Raw genomic sequence first — 22,702 nt, 5'->3', positions numbered from 1 at the left:
ATTTCTAGTGGGAATGTTCCACTTCAGAAGGTTCTGGATGGAGCTCAGGATTCCACCTAAGGTCCTATACACTACAAAGGCTCCACAAGAGGCCTATTTCACTGGGCAAGTTGTAGAACCCCTTTTAGGTATTCCATGGATGTGATTTGTTTTAAAGAAATGATTTAATGTTTTTTTTAATTCTGAAAAAACATTATTGTAGAATTCAATGTGTTGACATTATATTTCATTTAGTCAGATAGAGCCCTAAAAGTGTGAATGGTGACATACCTCAACTGTTTTCTTACATCAGTCTGTATGAGAGAGCTTCAAAAGTCCATGGAAAATGGAGATACAAGATAATGGAATTTTTCCACAAGCTTTTTGAAGGCCCTCCCCCCAAGTACATAGCACCTGATAGCACTGATCACCTGTGTTGGTAGGCTAGGGAGACCTGTCTGTCACTGGCACTTGTTTAGTTCCCACAAGCCAGTTGCTAACCACTGACTCTGACTTATGGTGATACCATGTGTGTCAGAGTATAATTGTGTTCCATAGGCTTTGCAGTAACTGATTTCTCTAAAGTAGATCACCAGGCCTTTCTTCTGAGGAGCATCCAGGTAGAACTGAACTCCCTTTAACTTTTCAGTTAGCAGCTGTATGTATTAACCATTTGAAACACTATGTACTCCATAGTAGATGCATAATAAAATTATTTGTTGAAAAAAATAAGTGAGAGAATGAATGAGCATATACCTTTAAAGGGAATCCTGGTGTGGCTTTGTAGGATAAGCACTGGACTGCAAGGTCGGTTTGAACCTCAAGGTCGGTGGTTCAAACTCACCTGCCACTCCTTGGAATCACTATACAGGTCACTATGAATCGGAACTGAGTTGATGACACTTAACAACTTAATAACAATACCTTTTAAGAATCAGATACTTTATAGCTGAGCAGTTAGTTCATCATACGATCTAGGTCCCTACTTTCTGGAGGGACAATTATTGCTAATTCCATGAATACATGCATGTTATCACTGATGTTAATCTCCTCAAGATATTAACAGGTCTCATTCTCTAGCTTCATTGAGATCTCTGCTCAGATGCCACCTCTTCAGAGTAAAAGAGAATCCCTTTGCCCCTTATTACTCCCTCACTCTGTTTATTTTCTTCATAGCCCTTACCACACATAACATGATTATATAACTGCTTGCTTACTGTTTTCTCTGCTATTCCCTGTGAGAAATAACTCTTGTGGGTGTGGACCATCTTCAAGAATATAAAGGCTCATGAGATTGCTAGACCAGGCAGACATGGATTGTTGATTTACATCCAGGGATATGTAAGCAAGATGTATTGGGGGAAGGGAGGAAAGAAATGTGTTCTAGGACTAGGAACTTTAAATAAGAATACAGTCATTAAGACCATGGGGGAGTCATTTTGGCTTCTCTGGGGGATAGGGGAAATGGGAGGTACTGGTAGAATTGTGATTGGGAAACTGGAACTGGAGGAGGGGCTTTTTTGGGACAGGGGAATAAAACTGTTTGTAGGCTGGCCATGTGGTGTGTCTGCCTGTGAGTACTCAATTTTGCAAAATTGATAAAAGAAAGCCTTACTCTCACTAAAATGAATACAAATTGGAACACTTGAACATTTGTCAGTATGGACAACATTTCTCACATTCCCAAATAAAATTTAAGCTCAGGGAGGGTTTGTTTACAGTAGTATTCCCAGAGCAGTTTGATCTAGTAGGTGCTCAATAAATATTTGTTGAATCAATGGATTAATGAATGATGAGATTGAGACTATAAAAGGAAAGTCTGTTTTACTATGCTGTATCCATATCATTTTTGTTAGGAAGAAATATCCTCATTGGCTGAACTGGGAGAACTCTCCCAAACCTAGTGCATAAGAAGATCGGTAATGTGGTGTCTTGAAGTCACAGGCAATTGCTTGAATATAATTTTTTCTTTTATCAACCCTTGACCTTGGACAAATCCTTTACTTTCTAAGCTCCTATTTTCTTATCAATAAGCACATTAGTTAGTGACCTTTAGGATTATGAGTATTAAGGATATGCTAGAAGAAAGAAAGTAGAAGCACATATTGTTTCATTTCTCAAAAGCGAGAATGATGATAGATTCAGAAAAACTAAATGCTGGCAAGCTTTACACTGACCTGGGCCAGATTCACTTATTCACTACTGCAACCAACCATTTATTCAAATGCTTCTTGAGTCCCTACTTTGTACTGGGCATTGCACTGGACACTGGAGTCACAAGGGCGAGAACTGGCTATAATGGATTTGACATGATTAGTAAACTATTGGTTTGTCATACTGTAGTGGTTCGGGTGTTGTTACAATGCTGGAAACCATGCTGCCAAGATTTCAGACACTAGCAGGTTTCAGAAAAGCTTCCAGACAGTCTAGTAAAACAAGCCTGGTGATCGATTTCTGAAAGTCAGTCAGTGAAAACCCTATGGGTCATAAAAATCTGATATAGTGCTAGAATATGATCCCTTTAGGTTGGAAGGCACTCAGAGTACATTGGCCACAACAATGGATTTCAGCAGACCAATGATTGTGAAGATGGTGCCTGATTGGGCAATGTTTTATTCAGTTGTACATGGGGTTGTCACTGGTGCTGACTCGACAGCAACTAACAACAACTAACTGATATTTATTTAAAGAAATGATCAGTCAATTTATGGATGACATGGACCTGGACTCTAAAAGATTTTTACAGATTTTGGCAACAAGTTATGTCTAATAAGATTAATTTCCATTTAATAAGTTGAATTTTTACACTGACACTTGGATCAAAAAATAATATAAGTGCAGAACAGGGAATACATATCAGAAGTTTTAGCTGACTGTCAGAGGAGTATATAAAAAATGAAATGTATCTATAGAAAAAAACAAAAAATATTCAACACCTAAACTAATGCTCGACGGCACTTAACAACAACAACAAACTAATGCTATTTGAACAAGCAAAAACAAAACAAAACAACCCCCCCACAAAAAAAACTACTGCCATCCAGCTGATTCTAACTTACAGTGACCCTGTAATGGGTTTCTGAGACAGTCAACCTTTACTGGAACAGACAGCCTCATCTTTCTCCCCAGAAGTAGCTGGTGGGTTTGAATAGCTGACCTTGTAGTTAGCAGTTCAGTGCTTATACTATAGTGCAGTGTACTAAAAACCCTATGGAGCAACTCTACTTTACATGCATGGGGTCGGCATGAGTCATAAGTGACTACGGTGATGAACAAAAACAACAGGTCTTAGAATGAGGGAACTTGTAGTCCTGACCTACTAAGCTTAACAAGTGCATGAAAGTACATCTATTTGGAGGAGAATTGACCAACCTGGTGAAGGGGTCCTACACTATGCCATATAAGGACTATTTGAAGGAGCCAGGAATGTCTAAACAGGACTTGCGGGGAAGGGGCAGGAGCACATGAAGAGTTCTCCTTTGCCTATCTCCTTTGAAAAAGGGATTAGATTAGATCAGTTGTGTTCTGCATGACCCCAAAGGGTCAAACTACAAACAATGTACTGAATATAGAACAGATTATACATGATATATAATTATATATACATGATCTACATGTACTGATCCCAAATTTGACTCCCTGTTCTAGAAACATGATCTACAAAGGAGATCTGTTAGCACAGTGGTTATGAATTGGGCTGTGAACCATAAGGTCAGCAGTTCGAAACTACCAGCTGTTTCACGGGAGAAAGATGAGGCTTTCTGCTCCCATAACGATTTACAGCCTTGGAAACCCTATACAGGGTTCTATGAGTCAGAACTGACTCCACGGCACATAACAACAACAACAACAACAACAACAACATGATCTATAATCAACAGTCATGGAAGCAGCAGGCAAGAAATCAAACAACATATTGCATTAGGCAAATCTGCTTCAAATGACCTTTCTTTAAAGTTTTAAAGAGCAAAAATGTCACTCTGAGGACTAAGGTGCACCTAATTCAAATCATAGTATTTTCAGTCACCTCATATGTATTCAAACTACTGGTGTGGTGCTGTAGGATTAGTACAGGACTGCAAACCACAAGACTGGCAATTCAAACCCACCTTGGAAACCTTATACAAGGTTGCTATGAGTTGGAACCAACTTAACGGCACTTAACAACAACAAATGTATTGAAAAACTGGACAATGAATAAGGAAGACTGAAGGAGAACTGATGAATTTGAATTATAATGCGGGTGGAAAGCACTGAATATCTCATGGACTGCAAGAAGAATGAACCAGTGTGTTTTGGAAGAAGAACAGTCAAATTGCTCCTTGGAAGCAACAATGGTGAAACTTCCTCTTTCCTACTTTGAACATGTCAGGAAGGAACAGTCCCTGAAGAAGGACATTTGCTTGGTAAAGTGGAGGGTCAGCAAAAAAGAGGACCACCCCAATTAGATAAATTGACACAGTAGCAGCAACAGTGAGCTCAAACATAATTGTGAGGATGGTGAAGGACCACACATTGTTTAACTCTGTTGTACCAACCAAAGGCATTCAATGACAACAATACAGTAAAAGTTGGAAACGATTTAAGGCAGAAACCTGTCAGAGAAAGAAAATGAAAATATTTTTCACTAAAATGAGCAATAGAAAAGAGGTAAGACCACACCCCATCAAAAGTGGAAAACTTTGGGAGATTGGGCAAAACAAGACTGGCCTGTAAAGTTCCAGGTCTCATAGGTTTCACTGTGACTTCCAAAGACTCAGAAGTGTTTACTCATGGAACGGGGTGCCTCTAGGAGGTGGTGGGATTCCTACCTCGGCAAGGATCAAGCTGAGATTGATTGATCAACTGGAACCCAGTTGAAGTGATTGGAGCTGGATGGCTGCATTAGATGCCCTTTGAAGTCCCTACCAACACTGCCATGAGGGTGGGGTGAGGATCAGATCACATGATATGTAGTATGTAAATGTGCTTTGAAAACTCCTATCGTTCACATTATTAAACACCAGATTTTATGAAGCACAGCACAGCTAGGTCTGGGATGCTCTGCTGGGCCCACTAAAGGTAAATTTCCCAGTGTACTTGAAGGAACCCAAAGGACCCACTGAGATGAGGGGAAGGGCTCCTTTTCCTCTCACCTCCTCATTCCAATCAGGACTTTGGGGATCTGTGGTGGGATGAGCCCCTGCTGGGTTAAAGAGGAAAGAAGAGAATAAAAATGTAAATCATATGCCATCACTTCTGCATCCCAAGGGGCTCCAGCTGAAAGGCTGTTACTGAGGCTCAGAGAGGGGGAGATAGGGAAAAGAGAGCACAGCTGGCCTTAGGATGATGACTCAAATTGCTATAGCTCCTGGGGACAATTCAGCAAACTGCATTTCCTCCAGGTTTGGGAAGGATTGTTTCTTTTAAATAGACTTCTAACCAGAAATCTCCATTTTCCCACATGGGGAGCTCAAAGGGAGATGATCCTGAGCTGCAGTAGGGTCCAGGGGTAAAGAAACAGGGTGACTTGAGATAACTTTTGGGAGGAAGGGAAAGTCATTGGGCAGCACAGCTATAGAGTAGAAGCAGGGAGAGCTGTGTTTAGGGGCACGACAACTAAGTGCCGAGTTGGCGCTGCCTTGGGAAACTAGAATAAATTTGTAGGAATTTTAAGCTGGTTCATGACACACACCACTTTAGCAGCTCAAAATTGGCCATGGTGGAAACATTCACACCATAGGAATTGGTAAATGTTTTACGTCAGGGCTCTTGGTAGCATTAGATTGCCTCCTATTCACTGCAGTCAACTAGCTTATGAAGAATCTAACCTTACAGACTCCACTAGGCCACTTGGTGTGTTCACAGCTGGTCCCAGAACTGGCCACTCCAGACTCAGCCTTCCCCCAAGAGAACTTCAGAACACCCTGTAGACCCTGACCCACAGCTCATTGGGAGGAGAGGGAGGTGGATATTGCATCAACATGAACATGGAAGAGAACTAGTGGTACAGAAGAGAAGCAAAGTTGAACGTTGTTCCAATGTCTCACTGGAGAGCTGTATGGGATATCAGAAAAGCCTCAGGGAGCAGGGAGACAAGCATGGCTGTGTGAGGGCCTGAGCTTGATACTCCTCTGTCAACTATTAGCTATGTTGGGCAGGGGACCATGTTTCTGGATCTCTTTGAATCTTGGCTTTCTTATCTGCAAAATGCAGGGCAAATTCCCATTCCACAGGTTGTGAGGATTAATCAAGAGAACAATATATGATTAACCAATGCTATACCATTAGCTATTTCCCATTCACTGGAATGAGAATAGGTGTAGGCATGCCCAGCACCTACATGGGGCTCTATGGAAGGGTCCCTCCTTGGGACAAAAGACTCTGTGGTCACCACCTCCATGCTTTTTCACTCTCATAGATGCTACAAACACTAGACTTCCTCTATCATCTAGCTGGGACCAGCCCTGCCTTCAGCTTGGAGCTAAGGGGCCTCTGCCCAGATTCTTGGCTTGTATCCTGCTCGCCCCTTACCCCAGCCTAAAATGAAGTGGGTGAGTTGGAGGTTGTATGGAATTTGTAGGTGACAATGTAAAATCTGGAGGACTCGAAAGACTCAGCCACTCTGACAGTCAGGTCTCACCAGGAAAATAGGAAAAACTCCATGGTGTTGTGTGTGCTGGTGAGATACAATGGTTCACTTTCATATGCCTTTTTCTGCCATGGTCTTGTAACTTCCACCAAAAGACTGGGTAGGATTATGCAAAGGAAGTGTATGGAATCCTAACCAGGTGATTGGTGAATTTTGTAATCCTTTTGTTAAGTGCCATCAAGTCAGTTCTGACTCCTAACAACCCTGTAGAGGGTGTCCAGGGAGTTGGTGGTAGATTTGAACCATCAACCTTGTGGTTACAAGTCCAGTGATTATCCTGCTGATCTATCCTAGCAGGGGACAGAAGGAACCTCATTACCACCAAGAAAGAGCCAAGAGTGGAGCATGTCTTCTGGACCTGGGATCCCTGCAATGAGAAATCCTAGACCCAGGAGACAGAGTGAAGGTTTTAACACCAGAGATGATGGTGATGTGCTATGGAGTCACTTCCAACTCACAGGGGCCCTACATAGGGTTTTCGAGGCTGTAAATCTCTATGGGAGCAGAAAGCCTCATCTTTCTCCCATGGAATGGCTTGTAGTTTTGAACTGTTGACCTTGTGGTTAGCAGCCTGACTCATAACCACTATGCTACCAGAGATGGTGGGAGATAGGAAGAAGCAGCGGCAAAGAAATGGCAACAGCAATAGGAAGCAGAATTGGGAAAGTGCAGAGTGGGCTTCCCAGCCCATGGAATGAGAAAAGTACACACCATCAGACAGGAAGCTTACTGGCAAAGTAAAGTGCCTCAGGCACTTATTGTCAGAGCTAAAGAACTTAGTAACACTTACTGGAGTCAGGGCTTCCAGGTCATTCTGGTTCAGTCCTCTACTGAGAATTTGCATTTCCATCCCAGATAGACTGAATCAAAATGTACATTTCAACAAGATCCTTAGGTGACTCTTACAGAATTCTTATAAAAATCACCTGGGGGTCTTGTTAAAATGTAGATTGTGAGTCAGTATATCTGGAGTGGAAATACAAATTCTCAGCAGAAGGTAGAATAGAATGAACTGATTTGTAAGTCCTGCCCTAGCAGGGCAGAGGCTGAGCCAGTACAAGAGGCCAGGGACCTGTGAGAGGCCTGCTAGTAGGCAGTCTGAGATGTATTCTGAATTGTTCTTTATCCTGAATTGTAATAGATCCCTAATAAAACCCGTAACTATGGTATGGTCTATGTATTCTGTGTGGTCATTATGGAATTGATCAAACCTTGCAGAGAAGTGGAGATTGCAAGGGTACATGGTAGATGGCTGATATCAGAATAGGTAAAAAGGTTGGATAGTGCAGGTATGTCTGACCTCCCCCTCATAGGAATCAGCCTCGGGACAGTTGTTCCTGACTTTCCTTCTCCCTTCTGAAGTTAGAGAAAGTCAGATGCCCCTGTGACACCATTTTTACAGTGGACCTGGGACATGCACCTTACCTGGCAACTTCATTTACCTCTGACACCTGAAATATCCCATTAATACTTTGTCTTCTGTTAAGCATCACTCTTTTGCAAATCTGAATCTCTTTTTGGAAAATGCTATCACGAGATTCTAAGGAGCTAATAAAATATTTGTATAGGCTTTCTTCTTTTCTTTAAAATAGGGATGCATTAATTCCCAGATTTGAAGGGTGATGAAGGGCCGTAAAATCTTGGGAGCTTCATCAGTGTCTATATGACCAGGAAACCTGATCTTTTTCATGATTTTGAGTTTTTTCCTCACATTTTTCTCCCGCTCTATCCAGGGCCCTCTATTGCTCTATTATGATCCCTTTCAGAGCTATCACTGGTTGTTGACAGGTACCATTGTGATGTTTTTCTGGTCTCAGAGTAGTGTAGACTGAGATTTGTGTGGCCCATTAGTCCTTTGGACTAATTATTTCCACGCATCTTTAATTTTCTTTTCTTACTCCAAATAGCAATTAACAATAGATGGCTACTCACAACCTTTTAAAACTCAAGTCACTATTCACAAAATTAGAATGTAGTTGACCTTCATGTCCCCTAGGTATAGGCTTTGCTATTTATGAAGCATTTTTACACTCATGTCATACAAACAATCCTGTACAGTAGAGTAGAATTATCCTCATTTTACAGGAGGGAAAACAGAAGATCACAGAGGGAAAGTAATTACTCGAGATCGCAGCCAGTTTATGCAAAGTTTGGGGCAAGAACCTAAAGCTTCAAGTGAATTAGTGGATTTAATTAGTTTTCTTGGAAGAGGACAGAGGGAGGATTCTTTTTACCCTGAATAAAGAAGGGCGAAGAAGAGGAGCTAAAGTTAGAATGATGCTTCACTTTCCAGCATAATTGATTCCATCCTCACTGCTGGCCTCAACTTCTCCTGGTGGGTGGTGGTGTGCTGTGGAATCGGTTCTGACTCATAGCGACCCTGAACAGGGTTTCTGAGGCTGTAAATATTTATGGGAGCAGACAAACTCATCTTTCTCCCATGGAGCAGCTGGTAGTTTCCAACTGCTGACCTTGAAGTTAGCAGTCCGACTTGTAACCACTATACTTCCAGAGCTCTTTCCAGTTTCTCCTATGCCCTAACAAACCTCCCATATACAAATTCAAGTCAATTCCCCAAATACTGATTATGCCAGAAACAGATCATCTGTGCAGAACCCAAGTAGGAGTGCATCGGGGGGTGGGGGTGGGGGGCGGGGGAGAGGGGCAGGTTAAAGGAAGATGGCTTACTAGCTGTGCCACTTCATTGGGCCTGGGGGCTGCAGAGGGGCCCTGAGTCCACAGGGCTTCAAGCCTTTAGAGTTCTAGACTCCAAATCATGGTCAACTGATGTCTCCTGCTAACTTCCATTCAGAGTTCCTCTCTGTTGTTACTCATTGGTAGTAGGAGCAGGTGGTTCAGAATGGAGGACAATACTAGTTTTTCTCTTAGCCTACAGGAGGTAGTGTGCATGGCAGTGAAGCAGAGGTGCAGGCAGCACTAGAAACTAGTCTTCAATCTCTCCTTGCCCATTTACTGGCTGTATAAGCGTGGGTGTGCAGTTTTGGGGCTCTGTTTCCTTATCTGTAGAATAGGAGAAGAGTTTCTTACTTTTCATCACTGTTGTGAAGCTTCGTGTTTCCTTCATCGCATGCTGGCAGAACATCTTCTGCATGCCATGGCCTGTTTTACATGGTTTAGACTTGTCTACTTACTTATCTCTCTCTTACACTAAACTGTAAGATCCTCAAGGGTAGGGACACAGTCTTTCCTACTTAGCACCGTAGCCCCAGTGTCTGATATCAAACCAAACCAAAATCAAACTCACTGCTTTCAAATGGATTCTGACTCATAGCGACCCTATAGGACAGAGAGGAACTGCTCCCTTCATGTTTCTAAACCGCAAATCTTTACAAGAGTAGTCAGTGTTATCTTCTCCCTTGAAACAGCTGGTGGGTTTGAACCACTTACCTTGTGGTTAGCAGCCCAAGCTTATCACACAGTGTCGCCAGGGCTCCTTAGTGTCTAACACAGAGAGTTTAGACTGAAGGGATGACTGGTACAGAATGGATTGGCCTTTCCATAGAATACTACCTTTTTGACTGCAGATTTACTTTCTTAATCCTGAATGGCTCAGGTCACAACAGAGAAGTTCACAGCCCTCGTGGCATCCAGTTCAGGATGCAGCATGATACATAAGGATGTGCTCCTTCTTTAGATTCAACTCTCTCTGCCTGTGTAACTTGGGCAAGTTATTTAACCTTTCTGATCCAAAGTCTTCATCTATAAAATGGGAACAATAATGCCTAAGGGACAAGATTGTTAGAATTAAATGAGATAATGTATGCAAAACAGCTGGCACTTAATAAACATTGAATATGTGGCTGCTGTTGTTGCTAGCTGCTGTTGAGCTGTTCCCTAATTCATGGCAACCCTATGCATAATGGAACAAAACAGTGCCAGGTCCTGTACCAATCCATTATCATAGCAGATCAGACCCTTGTGATGCATAGGGTTTCATGGGCTGATTTTTTAAAGTAGATCATCAGGCCTTTCTTCTTAATCTGTCTTATACCCAGAAAAATACCCAAGCGTCCGCAAACAGGTGGGTGGTGTTTGTGCATAAGGTACATTGGCCGCAATCAAACCCAGGTCTTTGGCATGAAGTTGAGCATTCTCTTGCTGAACCGCCAATGTCCCTCACTGAGTACTTAATCATTGTACTACCATGGCTCCTGGCCAATATATGGTGGTTATCATTCATATGTTGTTGTTGTTGTCAGGTGCCATCGAGTCAGAACCGACTCATAGCGACCCCATGCACAGCAGAACAAAACAATGTCCAATCCTGGACCAACCTCACTACCGCTGCCACACTTGAGTCCATCAATGATGCCACCTGGCCAATCCATCTCGTTACAGGTCTTCCTCTTTTTCTCTGACCCTCCACCTTACCCAGCATGACATCCTTCTCCAACGATTGTTTGCTCCGGACAATATGTCCAAAGTATGAGAGACGAAGCTTAGCCATCCTGGCCTCCAAGGAGCACTCTGGCTGCACTTCTTCCAAAACAGATCTATTGGTTCTTTTGGCAGTCCATGGCATTTTCAGTATTCTCCTTCAACACCACAACTCAAAGGCATCAATTCTTCTACGATCTTCCTTAGTCACTGTCCAGCTTTCGCATCCATATGAGGCTATTGAAAACACAATGGCCTGGGTCAGGCGCACTTTAGTCCTCAAGCTGACATCTCTGTTCTTCAATACTTTAAAAAGTTCCTGTGCAGCAGATTTGCCCAATGCAATACGTCGTCTGATCTCTTGACTGCTGCTTCCATGAATGTTGATAGTTGATCCAAGAAGAATGAAGTTCTTGACAACTTCAATCTTTTCTCCATTGATAAGAATGTTGTTTATTGGTCCAGTGGTGAGGATTTTTGTTTTCTTGACATTGAGATCAATGTCAAGTGAGGAGCTCAGTCAAAAACAACACGGAATACCAGGTCAAGAGGACTCATGAGTTGGTGTTGGAACTCTGTAACAAATATAAAGGTATGTTTGGCGTTTCGGAGGGTTTATAGCCAGGGAAGTTGCAGGAGAATCCAGAAATTCGTTATTTTCTGGATCAAGACACTCAGCTGTTCCAGGAGCTGACATCTTGGGAAAACTTATCTTGATTGTACCAGGATTGATAGGATTAGGACAGAATGTCTTGACTGTATCTTGATTATATCTTATATATCTTGATTATATCAGGATTGATAGGATTATACCAGGATTGATAGGATTAGGAGAGAACATCTTGATTATATCTTATATATATCTTGATTATATCAGGATTGTATCAAGATTGACATAGAAATTTAAAGAGACAGTATAGACATAAAACCAAACGGCCACCACTCGTCTGTCTGTCGTGCTGTGGTGGTTTGAGTTGCTGTGATCATTCATATAAGGGGGCTTCAAATAGCTTGTGGAAACATGGAGTTAAAAGATAATGAAATGTTTCCACAAACTTTTTGAAACCCACTGTTTAAGTCACACAATCTGCAGCCCACACTCAAAGTTGGCTGCTTTTCTTTTACATGGGTTGCTCTGAAGGAGCCCACTCTTCCACAAGTACTTAGGGGTATGGGGCATGCATTGGTTCAGGTGCAGGGTGAGGGCCTGTTATGTAATGGAAGGTGACATTACTAGTTACATCATCTTCGATGAATGACAGTTTCCTTGAGCCTGTTTTCCTATCAAGTAAAAAGGTAGCTATAATATCACCCCCCAGGGCCACCCAAAGACCATGGATGTGAGGGTGCATTGCATATAGTGTATGCTCTGTAAATATTGGTTTCTAAGTATTTTAAACACCAAGTATTACATTCCATACTTTCTTTTGCAAACTTTCTCCTCTGAATCCAAACCCCATGCCCATCCTCCCTGCTCCAGAGGTCCCAGTCTGCATGCCTCCTCCACATACAGCCCTGTTCTTTGTGACTAGCACATCCACATACCTCTCACAGGGCACTTTTCTGCAAACTCTGTACAAGAAAAACCCACATCTCCTCAATACTAGGCACAGACACTCTTCCTGAAAAGACACCCCCCCCCCCCCGGAAGTCCTAGACCTGGCACGGGCAGGTGATGGCTGACCATGCCAAGTGCCTTCCCCTCCAGGTTAGAGAGAATACCCGGGGCTGTGCCCGACTCCAGCAGCTAGGCTAAGCTTGCAGGGAAGCTGGCATTCCCTCCCGTGCCAGGGCACACTATCTGGTTTCTTGGCAATTAGGAGAGAATCCAAGGACCTGGGAGATCAGAGCTTGAAAATACTATGTAGATTTGGCTTGAACTGGCAGCAGGGGACACAACCAAGGGGAAGTGGGGCTCCAAGCCTGGACCTGCTTGCTGATTCCAGCCTTGCCTAATGTGTAGCCCCCGTCACCTTACTCTGCACCCTGCTCACATCCTGCTGCTAAGAATAGCCAGACCATGCCCACTGGTTTACATGGTCATGGCACACTTCAGTAAGAAATTCCCACTCTCTCCTTGGCTCCATCCCCACCCCATGAAATCATCTCTAGATTCTCCAAACCTCCCTCAGTCCAGGTGGATGGGACCCCTTCCTCATCTATGTAGACACTAACCCTAACACTTGGAAAACTTCGGGATCCTTATTTGCTCATTTTGGTGAGATGACTGAGAGCCCCATTGGCAATGCCTATGTTCCTGGCTCCTAGCACCATGCCATTCTCATGGGTGGGTGGGGGGGGGCTCCAGCTGTCTGTTACATTTAACTACATAATAACTGACTGAATGTGCGAAGGAAGTAGTCGTGTGCTAAAGGAATCAAGGATTCAAAAAGGAGAGAGGTCAAAGAGAGCCCCTCAAAATATTTCCCACTTTAGCTGGTTGGAGAGAAGAGGGACTGGCAGCAGAGCCAGGTCAGTCCAAATTCACTCCCAGCGGCTCCCAGAAACAGTGAGCCCAGGTCAATGACATTCTGGTCAAGGCTGACAGGGTAAAGTCAACCGCTGAAATTTACTTAATGATGTAAAATGGAGGGTTTAATTAATTGATTAATTTTAAAAAGGCTTGTAGGTAGGGGGTTAAGAATGTGGTTTGTAAAATGGTCATTGGCCCTATCTGTTTTCCTGGGGTCTGGCCTGTGACTAATAAGAAGACTGTAGACTTCTATCCAAGTCTTTGAGTTCCCAGCTCTGTGCACTTTACTGAGCACTGTCTGCTCCTCATCCTTTCCATCCATCTCTAGAGGTCACCTAATCCTTCTAACAATCTCAAACTGTTAGAAAAGGGAGGGACACTCAAATCTCACTTGTGTGTTTCTAATATATGGTGGTTTTACTGTGTGTATTTATATATAAGGGGGGTTTACAGCAGGAAAACAAAACACATTTGATATGTCTATTGTGTTCCTTGGAGTCCTGATATGGCGCTGTAGGATAAACACTAGATTGCTAATCACAAGGTTGGCGGTTCAAATCTACCAGCCACTCCTTGGAAACCCTGTACAGGGTCACTATGAGTTAGGACTGATTTGATGGCACTTAATAACAATTGTGTTGCTAATAAAAAGTCAAGCAATTAAAGTTCAATTTAATCTCAGCTTTGACTGCCAGAGATGTGCAGAAGATAGAGGGAAAAATCAATGCCAGGGCCATGTGTGAAAGGGCCATGAAACACAGATATGCTTCACACCCACACTCTCATTTGTGCCTCACACCAATCCTGTGAGGCAGACAGGTAGAGTTATTTCCAACTTACAAATGTAGAAATGAAGGTTCTAAATGAACTGTGAGCTTCATTAACGTAGAGGGAGGAGCTCTGCCAATTTTGTACCTCTAGGACTGCAAAGATAGTTTGAACAGATCACCAGCCTCTTCTCACCTGTACAGGGTCACTATGGGTCGGAACCAATTTGACAGCACTTAACAATAACAACAACAGTGTCCTGGTAGAGTAATGGTTATGAGTCAGACTGCTAACCTTAAGATCAGCAACTTGAAACTACCAGGTACTCCATGGGAAAAAGATGAGGGTTTCTGCTCCTGTAAAGATTTACGGCCTCAGAAACACTATACAGGGACACTATGAGTCGGCACCACCTCCATGGCACACCACCACCCATGCCCAGTACAAGGAGTCTCTGCGTGGCACAGTTAAGCCCTCAGCTATAAGCCAAAGGTTGGCAGGTCCACCAGAGGTTCCTGAGAAGAAAGGCCTGGCAATCTGCTTCCAAAAGACCCTAGTCATTAAAGAGCTATGGAGCAGCTCTTCTCTAACATACTGGATCACTATGAATCACAGTTAAATAGGTGGCTTTTTTAAGTACACAGCACAAAATCTTTTAAGCCTCAGAAAGCACTAAATGTTTAATGAAGAATGGATAAAAGAAGTAGTACTGAAATTAAACTTGTGTAGGTTTAATTCACCAGCAAAGAAGATTTAGGATTCCTGAATTTCTACTGCACTGGGTTATCCCATTCCTTTTCCTCCAGACCCAAAACCTCCAGGACAACAGGAGTCCTTGCCCACCCATCCCCCACTCCTGCTAGGCCACACACAGAACTTGGGGCTCCATCAAGACCACATGGAAAAGGGAGGTAAGCTAGTTAAAATGTTCATTAGCCTCACCACCTGACTTTGATCACCAGTTCTCTGGCTTTGTATCTTTGGGCCATTATCTAATTTTGCAGCTATTTAGGATGCTTGTAGGTGGAAGGAACAAGCAATATCATTTCTGTGTATGGTAAATATAAGAATTGAAGTAACAGATTCATCAAATAAAGCATCTAGACAAGGTGAGGGTTTCTTTGCAAGCCTAAAAATCATGTTGTTAGCTAACCATCAGCTAAACGGGAGCATACAACTCTCCTGATGTGATCTGCATGTGATTTTTCCTTTTATATACAATGAAGAGTCCAGCACAGGCCTTGAGTAAGTTGGAGTTCAGGAATATGTCCAGTTTAACGACATGGGTGGCCCAAGCAGGGCAAGGAAAGAGGTCATTGTTCACAAACAGAAGAAAGACCCAGCAGAACATAAAAAAGAAAGAGAGTCCATTTTGATGAGTAAAAGCAAGAGAAGGTAGGTCTCCCATATGGTCCCAGGGGCATTGCCCCAAGGAACACAGGGAGCCGTCAATCACAGCCACAGAAAAGGCTTAGGGGGACTTTCAAATCTGCTGAATTAACTCTATTGCTGCAAAGTGAATGTTTCACAGGCAGCTGAGCAGAGGGACCTCAAAGAAATGAGAAGAATGTAAAGCAATGTTAAAACATCTGCAACAGCTGGCCTGCATGGAGGTCATTCACAGCCAGGGGCCCAGCCACCCCCTTATGCCTCTAGTTAATGAAACTAGCCTGGGGATTCTAATGGTTGATCAAAGCCCATCCAGCATCCCCAGGATACCTGCCTCTCGGCCCTGCCTGGAGTGGGGATGGTATTAGGGCAGCGAGAGAAAGAGTGGGCAAGACAGATTGAATTGGCCTTTCCTGGTGAGGTTGGCCCCCAGGGAGGTGAGACAACATCAACTTGACCCCAGACCTCCAAGTACAGTGTCCCAGGGCCCCAATGGGGAACACAACTTTTGGCACAGGGTCTCCAGCAAATGCTTCCATGTATAGTGAGCTCATCAATACTGGTCTTGAAGTAAGTGTTCTGACTTTGCCTGCATTTCCTTGTTCTGGTTGATAATAAGCCTGTAGCCATGGTGAGTTGGCAAAACCTTCTTGATATAGCCGCCCATTACCAAGTCATGCTAGGCAAGCACTTACCTACAAAGCAGTTTGTTCTTAACCTACTAGCTGAGCATTCGCTTTCATAAAGCCGAGGACCTGCTAGGATTCCTGCTTTCAAGTCAGATATTCCTGCAGCCTGTCATGCTGTGGACATGCAGACAGAAGAAATCTAAATATCGAATACACACATAAGTACACCAAATAAAATATTTGTCCTGCTTATAAGTCAAGGGCAAAGATATTTGTGAAATGGTAGATATGCATCTATGTTTGAAGAGGGGTGGTTGGGCTGCTGAGGGTAGTTTTTGTGTGTAGGGGAGGTGATCATGGAGAAGCTGTTCCCTCACTAGTAAATCAAGATTTTCTAGAGTTGTTGCTGGAACAACACAAGAAAGCATTTTCCTTGATAGTATGCCTGGTGTGTTACAGGGGATGTGAAAATTGTATGACATTTCAGAGGTGGAGAGAGATTTTATGAATGAAGGGTATATGCATAGAAGGAAACAAAGAGTGGTTTCTTCCTACCAAAACTCTGAGAGGAAAACTGGAAGGCTCTAAGAACTTGGGGGAGAGGGGAACGATAGTAGAGAATATTATTTTGACAGTTCTATTAGGATTAGTGGGAGATGTTAGAGCAAAACACTTGCCCGAAAGGGAGGGGTTGTTGCGAAAGTCCAGGTGACAGGTGGTCAGATGATAGCAGAGATGTAGGAGAATGTAACGGGAGTGATATAGGAATTAACACAATACATTGAGCCATACTGTACTTGGAGATAATTTGCTTATTAAATAATTATGGTAGTATTCCATTTGCCCTAATGTCTAGCCCTTACTTCTTCAAGCACATAAAGTGAGGGTAGATGAAGCTTTATGTTCGTACCTCAGAAACCCTATACAGGTTTGCTATGAGTCGGGACCAACTCGCTGGCATTTCACAACAACAGCAGCATAGACAGAACACAGCTACAGCACGCTGCAACAGAGATACTATGCTTAATTTCCATGGAGTTGCCTCTTACTCATGATGCTCCACATACAGCAGAAAAAAACATTTCCCAGGCCTGCACCATCTTCACTTTTGTCGGGGTGTTAGAGTCTGTTGTTGTAGCCACTGTATTTTGAGTGCCTTCCAAGCTAGAAGACTCATTTTCCAGCATGTTTTGAAAGAAGTGCAGCCAGAGTGCTCCTTGGAGGCCAAGATGGCCAAACTTTGTCTCTCATACTTCGGACATATAGTCAAGAGGCACCAGTCACTGGAGAAGGATATCATGTTTGGTAAGGATATCATGTTTGGTAAGAGGAAGACCCCCAACGAGATGGATTGACTCAAGCGTGGCAACAGTAGTGAGGTTGGCCCAGGATCGGGCAGTGTTTCAGTCTGCTGTGCATAAGGTCACTATGAGTCAGTACCGACTCGATGGCACCTAACAACAACATACCAGACAATACAATATTCTACTGTGGTCCATAGGGTTTTCATTGGTTAATTTTCAGAAGTAGACAGCCAGAGTTTTCTTCCTGGATTGCCTTAGTCTGGAAATTATGCTGAAAACAGTCCACTATGGATGAACCTGCTGTTACTGAAATATTAGTGGCAGAGCCTCCAGCACTATTAGACAGTAGAGTGTGCTGCTATTCTTCTGGGAGATAATTTAATATGATGCCATCAAGAGAAGGAAGTGGGCTGTATGGGGAGTTCCAGCAGATTGTTGCTTTTGAACTTTATAAACTTAGCCTTTAGTGCATAATAAACACAGAGTGACATCCTTAGAAGTAATCATGGAGTTTCCCCAGTTTGGACTGAAACAGAACTAAGGGACTAGAAGCTCCTTGGCCATCAGACCATTTGGCTTGTGCCCAAAAAGCATGTGGCTATAACCATTTATGCTTTTCTACTAAAATGGGATGAAAAAAAAGTCTCCCTCATTTTTAATAACTGTATTCCCCAAACTTCAAAAATGAAATTGCCAAGTTAAGAACTTCCACTGGAAAAGAAAAAAAAAAGAATTCTAATTTATTATAAAGAAGGTCCAGGGCTTGGGAATTTTTAATGCAGATTCCTAATTTTCCAAAGTAAGATTCTCCTGTGCATTTGAATAGATTATGCTCAGTATTGCTAGCCCTTAGCACAATGGGAACATTATTAAAATTATTGTGTGTGTCTCAGAGGAAGGGTTGTGTTTCTTGCTTCCTTTTTCATTTTGGGAATTTTATGTAAGAGACTTTCTTGTCTGTGGAAGAGCCTAGGTTTATGAGGAATTATAGTCCTGGTGTGGCGCTGTAGGTTAATGCACTGTACTTCGTAGTCGGTTTAAATCATAAGGTTGGCAGTTCAAGCTCACCAGCCGCTCCTTGGAAACCCTATATTGGGTTGTCGAGCATCAGAACTGATTCGATGGAACTTAGCAACAAACAACAACATGCTTAGCTGTCCTGGCTTTGAGGAACCAAGGCATACAGGGTCCAAGAACAATGACATTAGATTGTTAGTCCCATTTAGGAAGCATTGGCCTGTTCAGGGAGTCCCCTGTGTACCTGAACCATGCTCCTATTAGGTGCCATTTTCCTGAAGACCCTGAGTGGTGGAGAGCTGTTGCTTCCCTGGGATAATGAACATTAGGAAGGAAATAGAGCACAGCTTTCCTCCTGAGAATCTGGGGTTAGCCTCTTGAAAGAATAAAGGAAAGGAGACTGGAGAACCAGAGCAAAGCCCCACAACAAAACTCAAGTGACCAGGAACATATGAAGTGTCATTCCTGTGAAGGAACCATTCCAAGAAGTCCTAAAGAATGAGGGATGGACCCTTCAAACAAAGTTTAGCACTCTCTAGAAAGAACAGCCACCCCTTGCTCCCCCATGACTTAGAAGCCTTTTTTCTGATGGCCCTACCATCTCCTCCATCTCATCTTCTCCATCTATGACACAACACCTTCTTTTTATCTTCCCACCCTGATCATTTGCTTGGAGACCAGTTCAGTCTAGGGAAGGCCTATGGCAATTTAGTTATAGCCTAGCCACCTAGTCAAAGCCATAGACTCCAAGACCTTTACCTGGTCACTGAGGCTTCTAGTCAGGCACCTCATTCCTAGACCTCTGGGTTTACAAGTAGATGTGTGCCTTCTATAGGGCAAACATTCTTTTACTCTAAGCCTGTGTGTTTTCAATGATCACATCCAAATGGGTCCTCAGAGTTCTCCCTAAATCCAGCTTCTGCTTTGATATCATTGAAGGGGATCTGAAGCTTCCTTTTCTTCCCCAAGAGGCTAGAAAAGGTTTGGAGGGTTGGTGGTGTGGCGGCTGAGCACCTTGGGGCAGCAGACCCAGCTCTATCACCTTCCTGGTAGCTGTGATTTGCTAATTCAGCTGTAAGCTGAACATTACATTAGGCTCCTCTACTCCACTAAGAGGAGCTCTAGTAGCGTAGTGGCTACAAGTCAGGCTGCTAACCTCAAGGTCAGCAGTTCGAAACTACCAGCTGTTCCGTAGGAGAAAGATAAGGCTTTCTGCTCTCATAAAGATTTACAACCTCGGAAACTCTATACAGGGTCGCTATGAGTCAGAACCAACTCCATGGCACATAACCACCGCTACCACCAACTAGCTGAGGCTATAAAGATTTATAGCCTCAGAAACCCTACACAGGGTCACTAAGAGTCGGAACCAACTTGACAACATACCATCACCACCACCACCACTACATGACTACATCTGCTCAGTGTTCATGGGCCACTCAAGCCCCTGCTGTAGCTCTCCCGTTAATCCCCCCAACTCTAAACTCGCAGATGCCAGGCAGGCAAAATGGGAGGGAGGGAAGCAGCTATGCCAATGTGGCATTCTCTGATGTCTTGGTCCTAACATATCCCTGAGCTGAAGTATGGGGATGTGGGCTTTTGCACTCACCACCTGTTCATTATAGAAAGTCTCCCCATCTCTGTTCATTGAACTTATTATGAAGCTTGGAGAGCTGGATCTAGTTACAAAAGAAATGGAGCCAAAGGCCCTGCCTCCCTAACACTGGCTGAGCAGAGATCTGCTTCCACTGAGGAAAGGTGGACTCTTGCCACCTCTGCCCCCACTCCCACCCCACCCCATTATTGTCCCTAGGTCCCTCTCTCTCTTTTTCAGTTTTTTTTTTTTTCTGGGCTCCTGCTGCACTTCATATCTGGAGCCTAGGGCTCTGAGAGAGGGCCCTAACTGTGATGATACCTGGAAGCTTTTGTCTAGAGAAGCTGTGGAAATGCTGATTCCAACCCTGCAGTTATCCTAGAGAGCTACTGGCAGGGGCAGAAGGGTCACTGAATACAAGGAGAGCTTGAGTGAAACTGAAGAAGGAACATGTTGCGTAGGCCAAGCAAGTATGTAGGGAGAAGGACATGGGCTCAAAGGTCATGCGTTACCAGTATTTTTATACTTTTAGGGTAAGAGGAGTCAATAGTGGTCACATGCCAGGCATTGAAAAGTGACCAAGTGACCCCATCACCTAACAATTTCTGGGACTGGGTGGGAGAGAAATAATAAGAATGTGTAGTGTAGCTGTTTGGTAAGGTTTAGGGTCAGAGAAGAAGAGGAAGACACCCAGCAAGATGGATTGACAAAGTGGCAGCATCAGTGGGCTCAAGTGTGGCAACAATTGTGAAGTTGGCCCAGGATTGGGCAGTGTTTCATTTTGTTGTGCATAGGGTTGCTGTGAGTCGGTCTCAACTCGATGGCACCTAACAACATCAACAACAACAACTACTACATAGTGTAGCTATAGAGTGCTCATGCCAGGCTGAGGGTGTCTGGGACCTAATATGAACAAAAGCCCCACTCTGTGTTTGCAGCTTGAAAATCCTTCTCAAGAGGCACAGATCTTCCCAGCAAACAGGCTGTTTGAAATGCTAGGGGAAGGGCAAAGAAGGCAGTTGGAGAAAGAGGACAGTGATCTTCCACTGGCACATATTAGGCATGCACTGCACATTTGTAGAATCAATGTTATGGCTGTGTGCGTTTCACGTTGTTGTTAAGTGCTGCCGAGTCAGTTCCAACTATGACTATGTATGGGTGGAAGGTGCAAAGACTGCAGGAGCCTCACCCATGAAAGCTGGGCCCCGGTTTTCCAGACAGGGAGAGGGGACTAGAGGACAGCAATGAGGAGACTTTGCCCATGAAGTGATGGTGCCTTCTGTAGGATTACAAATGAACTCAGAAGAACTTGTGGGACTGCAATGTCTGAGCTGAGGGATGGAAACTAGGGTCAGAGGGAAGAGGTTAAAGGAATGGGCTTTTTCTGGGTAGAAGACAGGTGGAGTCCTCAAGATAGTGGAAATTCTTCCAGTAAGCAAGCAAAGAAGGACCAAACAAAGGGATCAAGTGATCAGAGAGTAGGGAATGTAGAACCAAGGAACGTAGGAAGAATAGCCTATGATCCTAGTTCTTAGGCCCAAGGTACTGGTGTCAGCTAGCTAAGTAGGATCCGAACCTGGCGTTATCAAATGTAATGCCTTTCTTCAGGCAGCTATGTTTTGGAAACTTTCTCCAGAGAGGCCTCATCAGTCACATGGGAACAACCCAGAGAGCTGCTAGGACACAGCTGAGAGAGGCCTATCCCGGCCCACCCCTGGAAGATCACAGCTTTGACCAGAATGTCCAACCTGCAGTTAGAATTCTAAAGGCCCCCACACTCCCTCACCTGTTCTTCCTCAGACCTGCAAGGCAGTGCCCCTCACACACTCACCTGTGGGCTGTCTTGGTAGGGTGGGGGAGGGACATTCTGCGTGGTCATCATCGTCAGAGCTGGGGCTGGGGAGGCATGTTGCATCATGGGATTGATTCACATGGAGGATCTGTGAGCAGGAGAAAGGGGGCCGTACCGTTAATATTACCAAGCACAGGGGATCCCTGAGGACCAGCTAGCTCTATATTTTTTTCAGGCTGTGCCACCTAGACTGACTAGATACAGCAAGAATTGGGAACCCTTCAGGGAGATAAGAACTAATGCAAGAGAGCTGGGGTGTATGTTGTGCTATTTTGACTTGAAACAGTATTCCACTCATATGTAAAACAATCTGTACAATCCCAGTAATGCTTTATTCAGCATCAGCTTCGGCCTCGTATGTATGTGTGTGTGTGTGTGTTTGGGGTTGCAGGGGGAGGTTGGCAGGAAAGGGAAGTAGTAGCACAGGAGTTTAGAGACCATTTGGACATCCCTCTTCTCTGGAATACATATTGAACAAGAATGGTGAAAGAACACAACCCTGTCGCACACCTTTCCCAATTTAAAAACATTTAGTGTTCCCATGCTCTGTTTGAACAACTGCCTCTTGGTCCAGGTACAGATTTCTCAGAAGTACAATTAAGTGTTCTGGAATACTCATACTTCTCAATGTTGTCCATAGCTTGTCATGATCCACACAATCGAAAGCC

The 22,702-nt window shown here is 43.7% G+C and overlaps 1 protein-coding gene across 2 annotated transcripts in view; it reads right to left on the bottom strand.

Moving 5' to 3' along the window:
• Positions 1 to 22,121, bottom strand: part of PKNOX2 (PBX/knotted 1 homeobox 2) — a 135,025-nt gene extending 112,904 nt beyond the window's left edge. The window contains exon 1 of one of the 2 annotated variants that reach the window (XM_006867659.1): positions 22,014 to 22,121. In XM_006867659.1, coding sequence (XP_006867721.1) covers positions 22,014 to 22,048 — 35 coding nt within the window. In that variant the 5' untranslated portion in view covers positions 22,049 to 22,121. The remainder of the gene's footprint in view (positions 1 to 22,013) is intronic. The other variant, XM_006867658.1, reaches the window with a different exon arrangement.
• Between the last annotated feature and the right edge of the window lie 581 nt (positions 22,122 to 22,702).

Source organism: Chrysochloris asiatica, unplaced genomic scaffold (assembly GCF_000296735.1).
Source record: "Chrysochloris asiatica unplaced genomic scaffold, ChrAsi1.0 scaffold00107, whole genome shotgun sequence".
In the NCBI taxonomy this organism is placed as follows: domain Eukaryota; kingdom Metazoa; phylum Chordata; class Mammalia; order Afrosoricida; family Chrysochloridae; genus Chrysochloris; species Chrysochloris asiatica.
This window is presented reverse-complemented; position numbering and strand designations above follow the sequence as displayed.